At 37.8% G+C, this 18,889-nt stretch overlaps 1 protein-coding gene across 1 annotated transcript in view; it reads right to left on the bottom strand.

Annotated features, from left to right (window-relative positions):
• Positions 1 to 1,214: 1,214 nt before the first annotated feature.
• LOC150089272 (DET1- and DDB1-associated protein 1) overlaps positions 1,215 to 18,889 on the bottom strand; it is a 177,011-nt gene continuing 159,336 nt past the window's right edge. Inside the window, exon 5 of the mRNA XM_090368456.1 lies at positions 1,215 to 1,536. Coding sequence (XP_090224582.1) covers positions 1,432 to 1,536 — 105 coding nt within the window. The 3' untranslated portion in view covers positions 1,215 to 1,431. The remainder of the gene's footprint in view (positions 1,537 to 18,889) is intronic.

The following is an 18,889-nucleotide window of genomic DNA, read 5'->3' as shown; positions in this document are numbered from 1 at the left end:
ATTAATTATATACTTAATAATCTTATTTTTTAAAATTTATCGGGTTCTACAAACTGTGGTTGATGTCTTTAGTATATTCCAAAGCATTTATATATACAAGGATTCAGCAAACATTATACAGTAATATATGGCATATACTCAATAATGCTTTTCTTAAAAAATTTCCACAAGTCCCATAGTATACCCCCCCCCCCCCCATGTATTCCCAGAGTACCAAGAACCAATTTTTTTTTTATAGAATCAAAATAACTGCCTTGTTAAATGCAACAAAAACAAAATTTATCAATTTTTATCGCCCAGTTAAATGTAAAAATTCTTATCTAAATGAACTTTAGTAATTTGTAAGAAGTTCATAAACTTTAAAATGCTAATTCATGAAAAAAAACTTAATTTCATATTGTTTTATTCAACTGCTGTCTTGGAATATATTTCTCAGGTTGACCAGGAAGGCAGCAGAAACATTATTTACAAATGATCAATTCCATTGAAATGGTGTACAATTGCTAATTTTACTCAAAATCATTTGTTTACAGTTATATATTAATAAAAAAGTGTTTTGATGGAGATTTGTTTATGATGAGCAGTTCAATATCTCACAGTAATAAAATAAAAATAATGGAGTAATGAGTGATAAAAGTAACTGCTGCATTAAGATTATTCTTTATGCAGGGTAGCTTAAAAATCCCTCTCTCTCACACACCTGCATGACACAACTGCTCACCCATTGAAGAACTGTTAATGAAAACACCTTGGATGAATGATGATGTTAATTATTTCTAAACACAAAGATTTCTAGAACAAAACTATTAAAAGTTACAGTATTGGCACGGAAATTTCATGTCACAGAAATGCACAACAGCTGGAATTAATTTCATTAAGTTCAGAAACAGGAACTCTGTTGATGGAAATATGCCACAAATTATTTTCATAAAGATATTATATTCAAATTAAATATCAGTCCAACGGATACTTCCCTGCATTAAAAAAAAAACTCCCATTTGTTCAATGAAATTTCTTCCTCCATATTCTTTTCATCTACATTTCCACTTGCCATGTAATATATTATGGAACCTGGTTTGTCTTCATGACCATAGCTACCATACAGTGGATCAGAGAAGTAAACATTGATAATGACTACTGTTAATCCCACAATAACAAACAGGCACTCTATTTGGCAATATTATCTAAACAGAAGATACAAAACATTTAAATGAAAAAAAAAAAAAAAAAAAAAAATACTACTGGTACTGAACATTTTTTTAAACTGTACATAATTTTTCTAAACAAAGTTTAACCAGTTATTTATAATGATATGAGAACTGATCCCTGTCTTTCACACAAATATACATGCATACAGAAAATCCTTAAACTTTCCTCCTCTCAATTTTCTATTTTTCAGAGTAACTTTCTTTAGGCACAACATTATTAATTTCATGATGAATCCTGATCAGTAGCTTCTTGTCTCATCCTTTTCCTTGCAATGTCATCTTCTGAACCCAAGCTAGCACGATTAGAATCCCGTTTCTTTAAAGAATTCTAAAAAACAAACACACATCAGTACCACCTTTCATTATTATAAAAGTGTCTTTTGCAATACTCATTAGACAAAAAAGTTTCAATAAGAAATTTCTACTGGAAGGCACACTTTTGATTTATATAAGTTAGTGCAAAAAATCCATGCATTTTTTTATTTTATTTTTTTTTAACCTGGTAGCAGTGGCGATCCCTTTGCTGCAAACAGGGGCAGGACATCTGCAAGTGACAATGGTCTTTGTTGGAAAAACCTTTGGTTTTTTTTTTTTTTTCAAAATTCTGCTTGGACAATAATATTTAATCTTTTCTCAATGGATTGAAATACTTATCACTTTTACATAAAATTAAATATCTAAAATATAAGCATGGATCTATTAGTCTTGTATTTTTCCAGTTCAAAAGATCATTAACAGTAAGAAATTTAAAATATGCACATTTTTTGCGTATTAAATTTTTTAAAAGTTCATTAAAAAACCTATGTATATTTCATACTAGTACAGCAGTTCCATTTTTCAGATTTATTGAAATTACATGTTTCTCACAGTAGTGTCCATCTTGAGAGAATATCAAGTTGTGTTCTTACCTTTTATTTTTTGAAAACAATAACAAATCTTACATATAGATCACCTATATGACTGCAGATGTTTATAGAACTACTGGGAGAGGCAAGCAAGTAATTCTGAACTACAAACAAACGTAATTTGATGCTTCGTACAGATATTGGAGTTTCGTGTCAACTGTGATGCATAATGTGACAGGTTCTCTCATGCAATCATGTAAAAAAAAAAAATCCCTTCAGAAACTTTTGCAATAGAAGTCTGACTATATTTAGGAAGGTAGGGAAAAAAATCTTCAGATTTTTAATCACCGATTGATCATAAATGCAGAATCATCTTTATTTAAGAAAGGTACCTGTCAGGTGTCCCCCACTGCTGCCATGTTAATAACTTGAATTTCCTGGATTTGCGATAAGTTTCCAAGAAATTAGACATTTCTATTAATGGGATTCTGGCATGCACAATACACACACCAAATTTAAAAATTGTACAACCAAAAAATACAAAAATAGTAGTAATACAGATAGTAGTAGGACAAAGATACAGAGACCATTTACCATGTATTCTACTTTTTTTTTTTTTTTCACTCATTTTATTGGTATTTAATATATAGAAGGATGGAATTTAGAACTTAAATATAAGTGATGCTGAAACCAAAATGTTGTGGATAAAAATCTGAGAATAAAATAATGAAAGACTAGTGGGCTCCGCCCCCTGCTCACACTTTTCTATGTAGAATGTAGAGGTATGACTGAGTAAGTCAAATATTTTCTACGTAAAAGACACCTGTTGAAATGCACCGACTGATATTTAATCAGGAAATGACCTATGTAATTATTTACCTGTACATTTGTAGTGACATAATTGCCCAGACCACTTGTACCATGTTACCCACACTCTCTTCTCCCATTGGCTACCCCCCCCCACCACACAGCATTCTCAAGGTGGAATAAATATGACTATGTAATTATTTATCTGCGTTTACACAGGTCACTTAGGAAAAGGCCTTTTGCTTCAGGTTCCACATAATGCATGAGGAATATTGTTGCATCCGAAAGAGCAGGACTAAAATATTTATGAAATACTAAACTATTTACAAATATACAAACTATATCGGTTCCCTTCATCAGCTGACATTACAATGGAAAATCAAATGATGCTGGGCATGGTCATATACAGGGTTATTCAAAATGAAGTCTGGGGTTTGAAATATTTGAAACCCCGAACTTCATTTTGAATAACCCTGTATTAGAAAGTGAAGCACTTGCACAAGGTGGTGAATGTTATGGAGGCAGTTCTCTTTCAATGGAAGACAACAATGTAATTATTCATCTGTACATTTGTAGTGACGTAATTGTCCCACCTTCTTCTCGTATTGGCTCGAATGAATATCACTTGGAGGAAAACGTTTTTAATGTATAGAGAGATAATGATGACAAATCATAAAAAATGAGAGAATTAAGGAAAGCTATCTGCCTATCCTGCTCCTAGTATATCTTAATATTTTTTCAATTTCATGTCTTTATTGCCTTGAGCCACTTTTAGCTACTTTAGTTTATATGAGACTTCAGAATTGTTCTCCAAATGCATAACTTTATTTAGAATCATCAATATTTTAGTTGCTGTTTCACATCATGTATGCAACTGATCCAAATCTTGGAGTATCATGGCTTGAGTCAAATTAACTACCCTTCCAATCATCAAAAAAATTTGACAACTTCCCTTGGTTGTTTGGTTTATGGTAATGGAGCATTGGCAGTTTGGGTCATAATGTGCCAAGTCAAAAATAAAAACATCCATAAACAGGTTTGGTAACCTATTAACAAGCCCCCACATTAAAAAAAAAGGGTATATATATATATATCAAAAAATATAAATGGTTAAATTTAAATATGGGAGTATAGATCAATAAACTGTCTGTAAAAAGTTAAAAACTTCAGACAAATCGTCTATGTCATCTGAGATCTGAGCATAAACAGTTCGCCAGACTACTAAAGGCATAAAACATAGAAGTCACGTACAGTCAGTCCTCGTATAGTATGATAGTTGTGTTCCTAGAAACCCTCGTGCAATATACACAACATGCCCTATGGGAAAAATAGGGTTAGGTACCGACCACCAAAGATTGAACACACATTTGTAACCAAAACATTACCAAAAACAATAAATTATCATAATAAAATACGTAAGTATTTTATTACGACTATTACGTAATAAAATATTGCTAATGCTTTTGCTTCTATTGTAAGCAAACTTGTTTTTTGTTTGATTTTCTATCCAAACAGATGACAGCTGTTCCATCTCTTCCAATTCTCTGTGTCTTAATCTAATGGATTTTAATTACACTTCGAGTTGTTCCTGCTATGTAAGTTTTTTTATTTTCTCTGCATTCTTTGTAATTCTCTGCGTTGCATCATTTAGGCCCGTAGCACGTACAATATCACATGGTCTTTCATTTCGCTCAAAGTGTTTCACAATTTCATATTTTTTTTCTCTATCGACAGAGGTGGACTGGCCATAAGTCTTACCAGGGAAACCGCGGTGGGTTGTAGGCCTGTATGATTTTGGCCATAAACGCTAGTATGAGGCCACTACAAATTTTCCCAGGTAAGAATTTTTGACCCAGTCTGCCTCTGTTGATCGATATTGCTTTTCTTTTTTTCTCTGAATCTGTAGTGTCTTCACCAGGACGCTTCCTTTTCACACCTTAGCATTGGCATATGATGCAAGAAAGCATGCTTATTCAGCATCAGCCAAAAAAAAAAAACAACCACTACTCCCATTTCACCCCTCCGTTCGTTCGAAATACCTGTCCAGCTGAGCCTTAAATTTATTTAGGCTATCAACTTCAACAACAAGCGATGGGAGTCCATTCCACAAACCAACTGCCCGCTGGCTAAAGGCAAATTTCCGCACGTCTATCCGACATCCGTCCTTCCTCAATTTGAATTTATGCCCTCTCAGGTGATTATTCTGAGCAAGAGGAAGAATCCCATCGGCATTGAGCATGCTCAAGCCATTCAAAGCCTTATACACCTCTATCAGATCACCTCGCCGATGCCTAGTCTCCAGGCTCTGTAATTTGCAAAACTTAAGCCTTTCTTCGTAAGAGCAACCCTTTGTTCCATTCACTAATCTTGTTGCCCTTCTCTGTACTCGTTCGAGCAGCTCTACATCCTTCTTGAAATGAGGCCTCCAGACCTGTATACAGTACTCAAGGTGTGGCCTGACCAATGCCTTATACAAGGGAATAATCACATCCTTATCCCTGCTAGAAAAATTCCTGTATATCATTGACAAGACACCATGAGCTACTCTTGCAGCTCGTCTGCATTCTACTCATTTTTAAGGAATAAAGCACAATTACAAAATGAGGAGGTACGCTTGATACACATAAACAAAGCTGTGAGCATGTAGCAACTGAATAAACACCGTAAATGCAGAGACAACTCTATTAACACCTCACTAGCTCACATTTTACTAAAGCACATTTCTGGGGGTTACTACCATAAAACAATAAAAACAATTTCCAGTTGCTTTCCTGCTAGTGGAATCTGTTATAAACTGGTAGTAAACTCGATCTAACTGCATTTGCGATAATACCAATAGCTGGAATTTTACGTTTTAAGTTGGTGAAATGTGTTTCCCCTTCACTGATATAAAAAACAAATACATTTTCAGAATCTTCTCTTCATTCCTATCGTGTTGCTTTCACAGTTGGGGTGATTCCACGTTCGACTGCCATTTATTGTAAACACAAAGGCGAATCGTGCATAAGCGAATTCGGTTCGTGTGATATACGATATCGTTCCCCTATTTATAAATCGTGTATGATGGAATTCATGTAGTTTAAACACGTGTTATACGAGGACTGATTGTATTTGTAAAAAACAGGATATTACATAAAAATATGAAAAATGGTTAAAACAGTTTCACAGTTCTCAAAGCAGAAACATCTGTTAGATGACTGTGTCCTTTGCAGAGCTAAGCAAGAAAGACTTTCTTGGGACTTGCACAGATTGGATTGCCACTGCTTGATTACAGGTTTAATATAGTTCAGCTTATTTGTAGCCTTTCCATGCAAAGATAGTTTATTTGTAGTAGTATGCAGTCTGTGTATGGGACTAACAGCTGCAGTTATTCAGGGGGATTGATGATTTGGCAGCAGTATACAGCTAACTTGTTTTTCCTGATCCCTATGTGGCTTGGGATTCAGGAGAAGTGGATATCAAATTTAATGACAGAAAAAATTCTGCCAAATCTGGATGAAAATTACACCTCACCATTAATAAAGCAAGTCTAAAACATGCTTGATGAATTGGTATATACTTCTATCACATATCTTTAGTAATACCTGTACTTGATGTGTTCATCTATCTCGAAGGCGTCCAGATCGAGCAAGTGCAGGACTTTAAATACCTTGGGTCGCTGGTCCAGGAGAAGAAAGTTGCATCCACCATGGAAATCCACAGCAGAATTGGACAGGCGGCCACTGCGTTCGCCTCGCTCAAATGGTGTCTGTGGAAGAGGACCAACATTTCCACAAAGACTAAAATCCGACTCTTCCGGACTTTGATTCTGCCCATTCTTCTTTACGGATCGGAAACATGGATTTGTCTCAAATTAGATTTGAACAAACTTGAGGTATTCCAAATGCGATGCCTGCGGCAGATCTTGGGCATCTCTCTTCGCGACCGCATCACTAATGATGCCATCCGTGCCAGATGCCAACAGCAACCAACCATTGCTGACCAAATCCAGAAGCGAAGGCTCAGATGGTTTGGCCACGTATGTAGAATGGGCACGAACAGAATACCATCCACACTCCTTTGGAGACAACGACCCACCCAATGGAGCATCCAACGGACTGCGCCTAGGAAAACGTGGGCCAAGCAAGTGGAAGATGACTTGAAGAGCCGACGTCTCGACCTTAACCAGGCCAGGACTGAAGCCATGGATCGTAAGGTATGGAAGAACATCACAGAGCAAGTCCGAAACCCTGCGGCACCTACAGCAGCATACTGGTTGCGTGGCCAACCGCCTCCCCCAGCTGCCAGCTAAGGACCAAAGAAGAAGAAGAAGATGTGTTCAAGGGCTATTTCTAATTCTACTGCATGCAACTCTACTGTATATATGCTGCTTTCTTGCAGAAAGTGGATGGGTTGGTAAAAAGAATATTTTGCCCAACGTGCTGCAAAGAGTTGCTGGAAGACAAACAGTGGTGTGGCAGCCTTTTCCCAAGGTCTTAAGGGAGAAGTCAAAAGCTGAGTGTAGCATGCAAAGAGTGGAAGAACTGCTTGGGTGATTTAGCAATATTCTCTTACCATCATGTTTAACTCACTTAAAAGCGCTTAAATCCGAATACCAACAAGTCAGTTGGCAGTATGACGAGTGCTGAACAGGTTTTCCCCTTGTGGTTCTAAAACTACATCAACACAGTGTGATTGGACAAGGATTTCATTTTTAAAGCACACTGGCTTCCAGGGGAAGAGAGAGATTCCTTTTTTTAAATATTTTTGCACTATCTCTAGCAGAAATGCAGATGTGGAAACAATAATCAAGTTCAGAACAGAAAAGAGCACAGTACAGATGAAGTAAGGTAGTATATCTATCTCCAACCCATGAAGTTGAGGAAAGAACAGAGTACATTAAGCCCTTTTGTACACATGTTGGAGAAAAGTCAGCTTCTAGTCAAAAATAACTTTAAAAGAATTAGGCTTCTGTTACCACTGGAATGATGTTCTGCCCAAGCTTTAATTCTGAGTCAGGATGAAGATTACGTTTATGACAGAAGTGTACACAAATGGTCTTCTACGATGAAATTCTGAACCATTAACCAATGTCCAGTATCCAAGATAAACAACATTTTTGCCGTTGACTTTCAGTGACCCCCCAATAACTGCATGAATGCAAAATGCAGTAACATCATCAACATATATAGCATTGCTTACAGCTGGAAGTTAGGTGATACTTTATTTTGATTGTAAAAACCACTGCACTGTTGTGGAACTCCCTCCACTTGAGAAAGTGGAGATCCTACACAAACTTTAAATAGGTAATTAAATTAATAGGAAATTTTCTTACAAAAATGGAATGGGAAGGTTAACCCTAACACCAAAAAATCTTAAAATGCCATATTGCCAAGCTATATCATATGCTTTTTCAATATTAAAAAAATTTAGTAAAAAACTCAGAGCTACAGGGCTCAATAACTTCCACGATTTTTTAATATATTAAAAAGTAAGAGATTACCTCAATCTTTTTCGTGGAATGCTTCCAGTCAATTCTCTCCCATATGTGACGAACAAAATAAGATGAAAAAAGGTGAAAAAAAAAAAAAACGAATTAATGAATTCCCTCACTCATACAGATATGACCAAATCCGATGCGCAATGGAATTGAAGGCCGAGAGTCCCAACCTGACCCCAAAACACAACAAACCACTGCAGCAAGACCTTGAGGGAGAGAAGACATTGTGTCATAATAAATATGACCATAACAAATTGTCCTTGATGTCGTCACAAACATTCTCTCAGACAAACTGTACTTGCTACCTGGGAGTCTAAAACGCTGATGGAACTGATATCCGGGTGATACTCAAGTCAAGTAAACACAATTTCGGCAAAGTCTGGTTGGTCTGTGACAGCTAAATCCTCTGCTTGCACCTTCACGATGGTGGGACTGTTAGTAATCCTGGGTATAACCTCCATGCACAAGTAGATGGTGGGTGACCACCCAGGTGTGAACCAACGTAAGCAGGGGTCGATGTGTGGCGCCAACACCACGTGGAGGAATCCCGCCCCTCTATGTTAGCAGGCAGTACATGACTCTCATCAACTGGTGCAATACCACCACTTTGCTTATTGGAGGCTTGAAGTGGTGGAACCCATGTTTAGATTGGAGATAAGTTCTGGTCAACCCTTCCCTATCTCTTCCATCATGCAGTACGATTGATGACTTTTGAGGTTATGATGAACATCGTGGCGAGATTCATTATTCCTTACATTGAGGGTTCAGCTCTAAACCGGTGTTTGCAGGCAGGCTGCTAGTTAGTACACCGGACCGAACCTATTGGTAACTCTCTAGGAGGCTTCCAGATCAGCTAGTGTATAATCTTGCTACCTCTACTCAGCCAGATAGTGACTGGAGGGAGTCCGGGTAGAGTGTATGTGGGGGGGCATTGTCGAGGCCATGTTATCTCAAGGATCTGGGTATCTTCTTGCCATGTGTACGCCATATCCAAAAATTTCATTACTTCATACAGCATGTCCCATCCAATTTTTCTTACTATTGAATACACCATGAATTGTCAAACTAATAGAGCAAGCTTACCTGTGAAAAGATCTAAACCTCCCAAACACTTCCTAATTCATTTTATAAATATACGTGGTCTCAATTTTAATCTCGCTGATGTACATTTCCACTTGCAGTCTGCCAAACCCCATGTACTTTTTCTGACAGAATCTCAGTTATCGGTTGATTCATCTATCTACTACTCATCTCAGATGCCCAAATTATTCACTGTATGATTCCTTTCGCCTCAAAGGGGATAGATTGTTCGTTTACTTACAAAAATACCGGACAATCCTAATCATACAGCCAACACGCTTGATCTTTTTCTCACAAACAACCCTTCTAAGTACACGGTTTAAGTGAGAGGTCCTTTAGGCACTTCAGATCACAACTTGGTGATTGTCTCTTCTCCAATGGAGCCTTTATCTCATGGCTATTCTCAATCTCGTGTTGTTTGGCATTACAAGAATGCAAAATGGGATGACCTGCAAGATTTCTTTTCTTCTTTTCCTTGGTTGGATTACTTTTTCAAAACTTCTGATGTCAACATTTGCTCAGATCGTGTCAGTGAAATTATTCTTGCAGGGATGGAATCCTTTATCCCACACTGCACTTTAAAATCTCATCCTTTATCTAAACCTTGGTTTTCCAATAAATGTGCTAAGACTGCTCAAGAGAAGAACGTTGCATATCGTAATCGGCTTGTTTCTAATTCTTCAGTATCATTTTCTGCCTACACCAAAGCTTGCATCAATTGTAAAGCAATTATTAATCAGTCCAAACTATTGTTTGAACAGGCTAAGAGTAGAAAACTTGCTTCTTGCCCTAATGGCAGCCGAGCATTCTGGTCTCTTGCCAAAGCTATTGGCCGCAAATTTTGCCCATCTTTGCTCCCACCTCTGTCCAAACCAGATGGTTCTGTTGTCACTTCAGCCAAGGATAAAGCTGACCTGCTAGCATCCCATTTTTCTTTGAGCTCATGTATTAATGATCTTGGTAAAACACCTCCCACCATTCAATGCCTCCTGTGGTCTTCCGTCAAAAGGATGTCAGAAGGATTTTGATGAATCTTGATGCTAAGAAAGCTCGAGGTCCCGATAATATTTCTCCACTTGTTCTCAAAACCTGTGCTCCTGAACTTACTCCTATTTTTTGCCGTCTTTTTTCACTTTCTTATTCCAAAGGTGTTTTTCCTTCTGCTTGGAAATTTGCTCATATCCAGCCAATTCCTAAAAAGGGTGACAAATCCCTACCAATCATTTATTGTCCCATTGCAATTACTTCTACTCTTTCTAAAGTAATGGAGAAATCAATTAACCGCCAACTCTTAAACTACCTAGAAACTTTCCGTCTTGTCAACGATCGCCAGTATGGATTCCGTCAGTGTCGATCCACTGGTGATATTCTAGCTTATGTTACCCATTTATGGACTAATGGAAAGGTTCGGTGAAACACAAGTAGTTGCTCTTGACATCTCAAAGGCTTTCAATCATGTTTGGCATAAAGGTCTAAACAAACTTCCATCTTATGGTCTGCCAACTTTTTTTTGTAATTGGTTATCCAGTTTTCTCTCTGATCGCTCACTGAGGGTGATGGTAGATGGCACTCTGTCTTCTAACTTCTCCACTAATGCCGGTGTCCCCCAAGGTTCAGTTCTTTCCCCCACCCTTTTCCTCTATATATATTAATGACCTTCTTCCATTGACTGGAAATCCTATCCATAGTTTTGCTGATGATAGCACATTGCATTCAACTTTCCATTTTGAGAAACCTTGCCCTGCTCAATCAGCTTCAACTTCTCGAAAATCTGCTACCAATTCTTTAAAAGCTGATCTTCAGGTAATTCTCCAGTGGGGCAAAGACAGTTTAGTTGATTTCAATCCTTCTAAAACTCATCTTGTCTTATATCTCGCAAAAAAGGATTCTTCTGTTCCTATGTTAATCTTTGGTGACACTCTGATTTCTAGGCAAAATGATATATCTCTTTTGGGGATTACCCTGACTTCTAATCTCTCTTGGAACAAGGCACATTAGAAATATTGCTTCCTCTGCATCTAAAAAACTTGGTTTTCTCTTTCGCGCTCACTTTTCTTCCAAACAGATGCTCACTCTGTATAAATCGCAAATCCGCCCTACCATGGAATATTGTTCCCACCTTTGGGGTGTGGCCCCCAAAACATCTCTCAGGCTTCTTGATTCCATTCAGAAGAGGTCAGTTAGGTTAATTAATGATTCATCTCTAGCAGTCTCTCCACTCGCTGCCTCATAGACATTGTTTCTGCTGCATGCCTCTTCTACAGATATTTCCACGGGCACTGTTCTTTTGAATTGGCTTCTATAATTCCCGCTCTCTCCTTCAAAACAGTCCAAATACGTGCAGCCACCAGCCAACATCCATTTACTGTCCAACTTCAAACTCACAGAACCAACTTTTCATCTTCCTCGTTTATTCACTCAACCTTCCTTTCTGGAAGGTTTCTGGAAGTTTTCTGGAACAACCTTCCTTCATATGTATTTCCTGAAAATTACAGTCTACAGAAGTTCAAGTCCAATATCATCAAATATCTTTCTTCTTCTCAATCTCCAACCCAAGCACGGTACTAAGTACTATAGGTTCTAATAACTCTCATGTTTGGGGTGTACAATAAAAAAAAAATAAATAAAAAAAGTTAAAACTGCTTCAGATAATAAATAATTAAAAAGATTAAAAACTTAAAATTAAACAGATTAAAAGTTATGATTTGGATGAATACTCAAATTAAATGAAATGCACAGCTGTTTCCCTTCCTTAAGCGGACCATTCTTTTTCATTTGATCGCCGTGTTCACAGGATGGGAAATATCGCGAAGTGTTTGTGTATGGCATTTCATACATCTCCTGTCCAAAATATTGAAAAAAAAAGGAATCTCTCTTCCTCTGGACGCCAGTGTGCTTTAAAAATGAAATCCCTGTAGTTTTAAAACTTTAAACATTGTGGCTTTAAAACTACATCCTGTATGGATGTAGTTTTAGAGCCACAATGGGAAAATTTGTTCGGCACTTGTCATACTGCCAACTGACACACACACACACACTTCGCGATATTCCCATCCTGTGAACATGGCAATCAAACGAAAAGCGTAGTCTGCTTAAGGAGTTAGTTAGTTGGTTAATTTAGTTTTATTGGCGCATCAGCAACTTAGGCTATAATGCGCCAAAACTTTGTCAACAAAATTAGTAAAACATTCAGTGACCTAATGAATTAGGTCACTAAGTCAGAGTATAAAAACAATTGTAAACTGTAAAAGACAAATATCTGTAAACAAGTAACAATAGTAAATCTTAAAATAAGATTTTTTTTTTTTTTTTAAATACGAGTAAAAAGGTTTATTGTTTTTAGGAAACTAAAAATAGCAGACACATGGTCATTGTCGGATAAAATCTGACTGAGTGTATATGGCTCAGTCAGATGGTTAAAAGCGGTATAACGAGCATTTCTAAAATTGGTACAGTCACATAAAATATGTTTAACGGATAAAATGGTGTCGCACTGCTCGCACATAGGAGGGTCATCAGCCCTCAGCAAAAAGGAGTGTGTTAGATGACAGTGTCCTATGCGGAGCCGAGCAAGAACAACTTCCTCTCTGCGATCCCTGCGTAAGCTGTCTGCTTAAGGAAGGGAAACAGCTGTGCATTTCGTTTAATTTGAGTATTCTTCGAAATCATAACTTGTAATCCGTTTAATTTTAATAGTTTTTAATCTTTTTAATTGTGATTTTAATTATTTATTATCGGAAGCAGTTTTAACTATTTATTATGTCAATGTCTTCTTGCACTCATGGTCTTGCTGCAGTGGTTTGATGTGTTTCGGGGTCGGGTTGGGGCTCTCGATTCCATTGTGCATCGGATTTGGTCGTATCTCTATTATTATCTGTTTATTTCTCTTACGAGACACCCATAGACAGCATGTGGCTAGAGGGTGTGGTTACATTATATCAGTATTTACAAGCATATTTACATGAACTTATTTACAATATTTGGAGATGAAAAAACAGACTGTGTTAATGGATTAATTGCGAATGGTTGTTAAATGCTAAATATTATTACATAAATTATGTCTTCTTATTATATTTGTACCTGCCGGTACACATTACCAAATATTTCTGTCCTATACATTTTGTCTGTACATAGTTTCTCTGGATCTATATTTAAATTATTAAAATAGTTCACAGTATTTGCTGGGAAAAATCTTCCCAGAGAGTCCAATTGAGTCAATTGGCACTTGAGACTTGGTTCTTCTCTGTTTATTCTCGGTCGTGTCATCCGAGGGCAAGTGATCACGTTTCCCACTTTCGGCGCATCTGTTCTCTCCGTTAGTAGCTTTGCCAGAGTTAAGATGTTTCTGGTTGTGATGATATACTTCCAGGGTGTGATGTCCAGATTGGCAGACAAAACTGCTCTTCAGATGGATAAACAGTTTCCCGGCGATCTTGTTTAGCCATCTCAGGAGCCAGTATTCTACTCCTAAGAAGGCCTTGATGTTGTTCTCTCGGGGGCCGATGACCAGATTGTCGATGTGTACAACGGAATCGGTGTAACGCATTTAAGGATGTATTGAATCATGAGATGAGGGCTTCGGAGACCGGTAAGTTCTTGTCTAGTGCTCCAGAGTGCTGCGTATGTCTTTTTCCTAATGTGTTTGAAGTGAGGTATGAAGTTTAATCCTTCATCCCACTTAAGGCCAAGGTCAACATGTGCGGGGGATATTTGGACTCTGGTATTATTCACTAGAATCGTAATTTCATTTTTCTTCTTTTTGTTGGCGAAGGTCATTGGGGCAGTTTTCTTTTCATTACGTTTCAGGCCAATGTAATGCAGATATTCTTCTAGTTTCCTGATTGCCTTGTTTGCTTCCTCTGATAGATGGGGTGCAGTTTCTTGTTCTTTAGAGATTACAAAAAATTTCAAATCGTCAGCATATGTAATAAATTGCTCACAGTTTTGAGCTAAAAATGGGGTTAGTGCTATTGCGAAGAAGGTGGCGGACAATACACACCCCCTTGAGGTACTCCCCTAGAGATACAGTAAGTTGCTGTTTGTTTCCCGTTTATTGCGATAATTTGTCTTTCTTGAAGGGTGTTAGTGAGAATGCTTAAAGTGCTTCCTGAAATGAGGAAATACTCCTTGAGGATTACTGTTATAGCTGGGATTGAGACGTTGTCGAAGGCTGCTGTTACATCCAGGAAAACGATGTCCAACTGTTGTTTATTGTTTAAAGTCTATGAGTGAGGGAATTCATTAATTCGTTTTTTTTTTTACCCTTTTTCATCTTATTTTATTCGTCACACATGGGAGAGAATTGACTGGAAACATTCCACGAAAAAGATTAAGGTAATCTCTTACTTCATAAAATCCAATATGCTTGGATTTTATGAAAAGAGGTATATGAAAATTGGTTAAAATATCACATGCATCATTCTCAATGTGTATGTTTCGTTTGATACTGAACATTTAAAACTGTTTCAGTAGAACAAAGAAAATTTCCACATAACAAACAGATTACGAGAGAGACTTAATTGGAAATGCACTGTTTGCACCTCTGGCCTTCAGGCAATTAGTGATGCTGCTAAGCATGAATTAAGAGTCAAAGGGATTACCATTCTGCAAATTAATGGTATTGGTAAAACTAATCAAACCACATATCACACATACCCAGAAGTCACATTGGTCATCTGATTGGTTAACGTTTACCAGTATTCAATATGGCAGGCAAATAATTCACTTGAAATAAATACAGCACATGAAAATTGCTTATTATCTGGATCTGTTTCATATTTATATTTTGTAGTTACAAAATATGTAGTTTCTTTTTTCCCCCATTATATATATTACTTACCTTGAGAAAAAAAAATATGGCACAAACAATGTGAAACTTATTTGTTAGCTTCGATTTCTATATGATTTCAATTTTTTAGCATTTCATATAAATATCATGAAACTTACCTCAAACTGTATGGTTAAAATATGATGAAATTAAAATGGGAAAGTTTTATCCCTATTTAATTTTTTTCCTGTGGGGAAAAAGTGCATTCTTTTACTATGATTCAGAATTTTAACTTTATTTCCAGAACTTCAGAATGAGTTTTTTTTTGTTTGTTGTTTCATTATTGTTTCATTACACTGAGCGATCACTGAATTATGACCATCCCTATGAAAACTGAATGCGACCCATTGACCACGTGAGGTACAAGAGTGCAGAGTTAGTCAATGTATGTAGCATAGATAAAAATTCCGAGCGTGATGGGTAAAAGGTAAAAGGAAGGATTTATCAGTCTTTGTGGGGTGTTCGAGAGCTGCAGTAGTTAAAGTGTACCAGGACTGCCATCAAAATGGTCAAACAATGACCCAATGGCAAAACTGCAAAGGTCAGCGAAAGGTTGATGTCAGAGGTGAGTGCCAGGTCCAACGACTCGTACAGGCAAACCGGCACAGCACTGTTGAAAAGTTGACTACCCAATACAACATGGACCAACCCGGAACAACATCTGGCATGACCATGCGTCGCACGCTCGCACGTATGGGCTATACCAGCAGACAACCCCTACGGCATCCTCTCTCAACCAAGGTTCATTGGCATAAAAGACTCCTGGTGCAAAGAGCATGCAAGTTGGATGTTAGAAGGATGGAAGAAGGTGTGCCGCACCGTGGATGGTTGTGTATGTATTTGGCGTCAACAACATGAGTCTCTTGATCCATCGTGCATGGTATGATGGATCATCTTCCTGAGCCAAATTGTGGCTTTTCCTATATTATAGTACAGCAAAAGCTTCCTTGCATCGTTAAGCCTATTCTAATACCAGTTAGAAGTTTTGAATCTGATAGTTCTTTGCTGTGATTTCGAATTCTGTCTATTACTAACAAAATTATTATGCCTCGAACAAGGAGGAAGATTCCTCAACCTCCAGTAGAAGTACAGGAAACCTCAGAAGAGGAGGAATCATCCAAAGAAGAAGTCTGTGTTTTACCAAAAAAGCAAATAGGTGCAAGGCAAATCCTGAGCCTTGCCTTGGTGTGCAAAAAGACAATAGTGATGTAGACATGACTGTGTTTACAGAACTGAATAATTACCAAGAAAAACTGCAGGTATGTGTCTTGACTCTGCATAATGTGACCCCGTATGATATTGAACGTTGCATGTCTTATTGGAATAAGATGACACAAGTGGTTCAGAAGATTATGGCTGAAAACATTCCACTAAAAGTGAAGCTGGAAGTGCTGTTAGATGAGCAAATCTCACCTATAAGGACTCTGATGTAGTTCAGCCTCCAGAACAAGAAAGTACATCCAGGTCTATAATCCTGAAGTCTAGGACTGAGAGATACCAGAATAATGACCAGGTAAAAGCAGAACTGGTAGATGGAATCGCTCTGGTTCTGCTGACAGTAAGAGTTATTGCTGTCCGTCCAATTCGAAATCGGCATGTGGCTGTTGAGGCCTCAACTGAGAATGATATTAAGAAAATAAGGGACTGTGCTCAAATACAAGAGATGGGGCTGGAAATAGAAAGGACCCTCCGACAAAATACCTGGCTTGTGGTGTTTAATGTAAGCACAGAAGTCACTAACGAACATTTTCTACAAGACTATGAAGAAGGAACTTGGCTGATGGTGGATTAACAAGAAATCAAGTTTCTTCTGAGGTTACAGTGCTGTCAAAAAATAAAGCAAGAAGTTCTGGTATTAACTATGTACTGGAGGTATCCAGCACAGTTAGGAAAATACTTATAAATCACTCAAGAATTTATGTTCATTGGAGCTCTCATCGGGTTCGGGATTTGATGACCGTGACTCAGTGTTACAGATACACTGTCTTTTGGCCATATGGTCAAGCATTGTGAGGCAGAAGAGTTCTGCGGGTATTATGCTGGATGGGGGCCATGCATACAGGAACTGTATTATGAAAAATGAGACAACAGTGTGCGAACTGCTGGCAGAGGAAGTCACCGTCGGCTCACAAGGCTGTTGATAAAATCTGCTCAGATTATGCGCTAGCAGTCGATATCGAGAAAAGGACTGATTTTGGTGGTTAGTTGGGTGGCCTCTGCTGTAAGTTTGCAATGGTTTGGCTCCATCTGCCAGTGCCTGCAGATGTTCTGTTAATCTGAATGCCAAATAATGGGTCGTGGGCTGGTGGTCCTGGGCTTGGTGTGGCTCTGATGTCGAAAACTCTTCATACGAGTTGTATGAACTGTAAAGATGAGAATGTCTTCTTTAATTAAGTCACTTAAATGAAAATGAAAATAGATTTAGATTTGTTTTTAAGTTGTCTGACTGGGTGTCAGACTGGTTTTGTTAGATAGGCAACCTACCTCCTCGTGGTGGGGACGGTAACTCGTGGTAGGGGGGGACAGGACACCATTCCCACTAGAGGCTAAAGGTCGTTCTTGTTCTGTTAATGTTCAAAGATTGACTGTTGTTGTAAAATTGCTAACCAATAAAAGGCACTGTAAAATCACAGCAGAGGTACATAGTAGCATATGGGCACTGGCCTAGGGGGCTACATAAGGTCAAGTTTTTGATACATGAACATGAAATACCAGTTCACAAATGCTGCAGTGTTGATTGCTAAGTATTTTCTTTCTTAATTTTTAATAAAAGTGGTGTTACATCATAAGTACAATTCTGAATATTTTTTAATGAAACATAAAAAGACTTAATTTTTAGAGCCTCTTTATAAGGAAATTTTGAACAAAAAACACGAAGTTCACATAGTCTTAAATAAAGGAATGGAAATGTTGAATAAGATGACCTGCAAACCTGAAAGTATTTTGCTTCAAAAGAAATTGGATGCAATGAAAAGGCAATGGGAAAAAGTCCGAAAAATAGCTACTGACAGGTAATACTTTGAAATGCATTCTGGGATTTTGTTTTAATCACAAATATTACAGATAATCTGAATTTTTTTTTAAAAATTAAATGAAATAACAGATGATTAATTCCATCAGATAGTGTAGATATATTACAGTCCTTGACGTTGTCACAGACATCCTCTCAGATATGCCAGACAAACTGTACTTGCTACCTGGGAGTCTAAAACGCTGATTGAACTGATATTCAGGTGACACTCAAGTCAAGTGGACCCAATTTCGGTGAAGTACGGACGGTCTGTGACAGCCAAATCCTCTGCTTGCACCTTCACGATGGTGTGACTGTTAGTAATCTTGGGTATAACCTCCATGCACAAGTACATGGTGGGAACCAAGTACCAGGTGTGAACCAACGTAAGCAGGGGTCGAGGTGTGGCGCCCACACCACATGGAGGAACGCCGCCCCTCTATGTTACCAGGCAGTACTAGGTGGTAGATGACTCTCATCAACTGGTGAAATACCACCACTTTGCTTATTGGAGGAACCCATGTTTAGTCTCTAGAGCTAAGTTCCGGTCAACCCTTCCCTATCTCTCCCATCATGCAGTATGATTGATGACTTTTGAGGTTAAGATGAATGTCGTGGAGAGAACCAATATTC

This window comes from Mastigoproctus giganteus, chromosome 2 (assembly GCF_048544385.1).
Source record: "Mastigoproctus giganteus isolate SK-2022 chromosome 2, ASM4854438v1, whole genome shotgun sequence".
NCBI lineage: Eukaryota > Metazoa > Arthropoda > Arachnida > Uropygi > Thelyphonidae > Mastigoproctus > Mastigoproctus giganteus.
The sequence above is the reverse complement of the archived record's forward strand: the minus strand, read 5'-3'. Positions and strand labels throughout refer to the sequence as shown.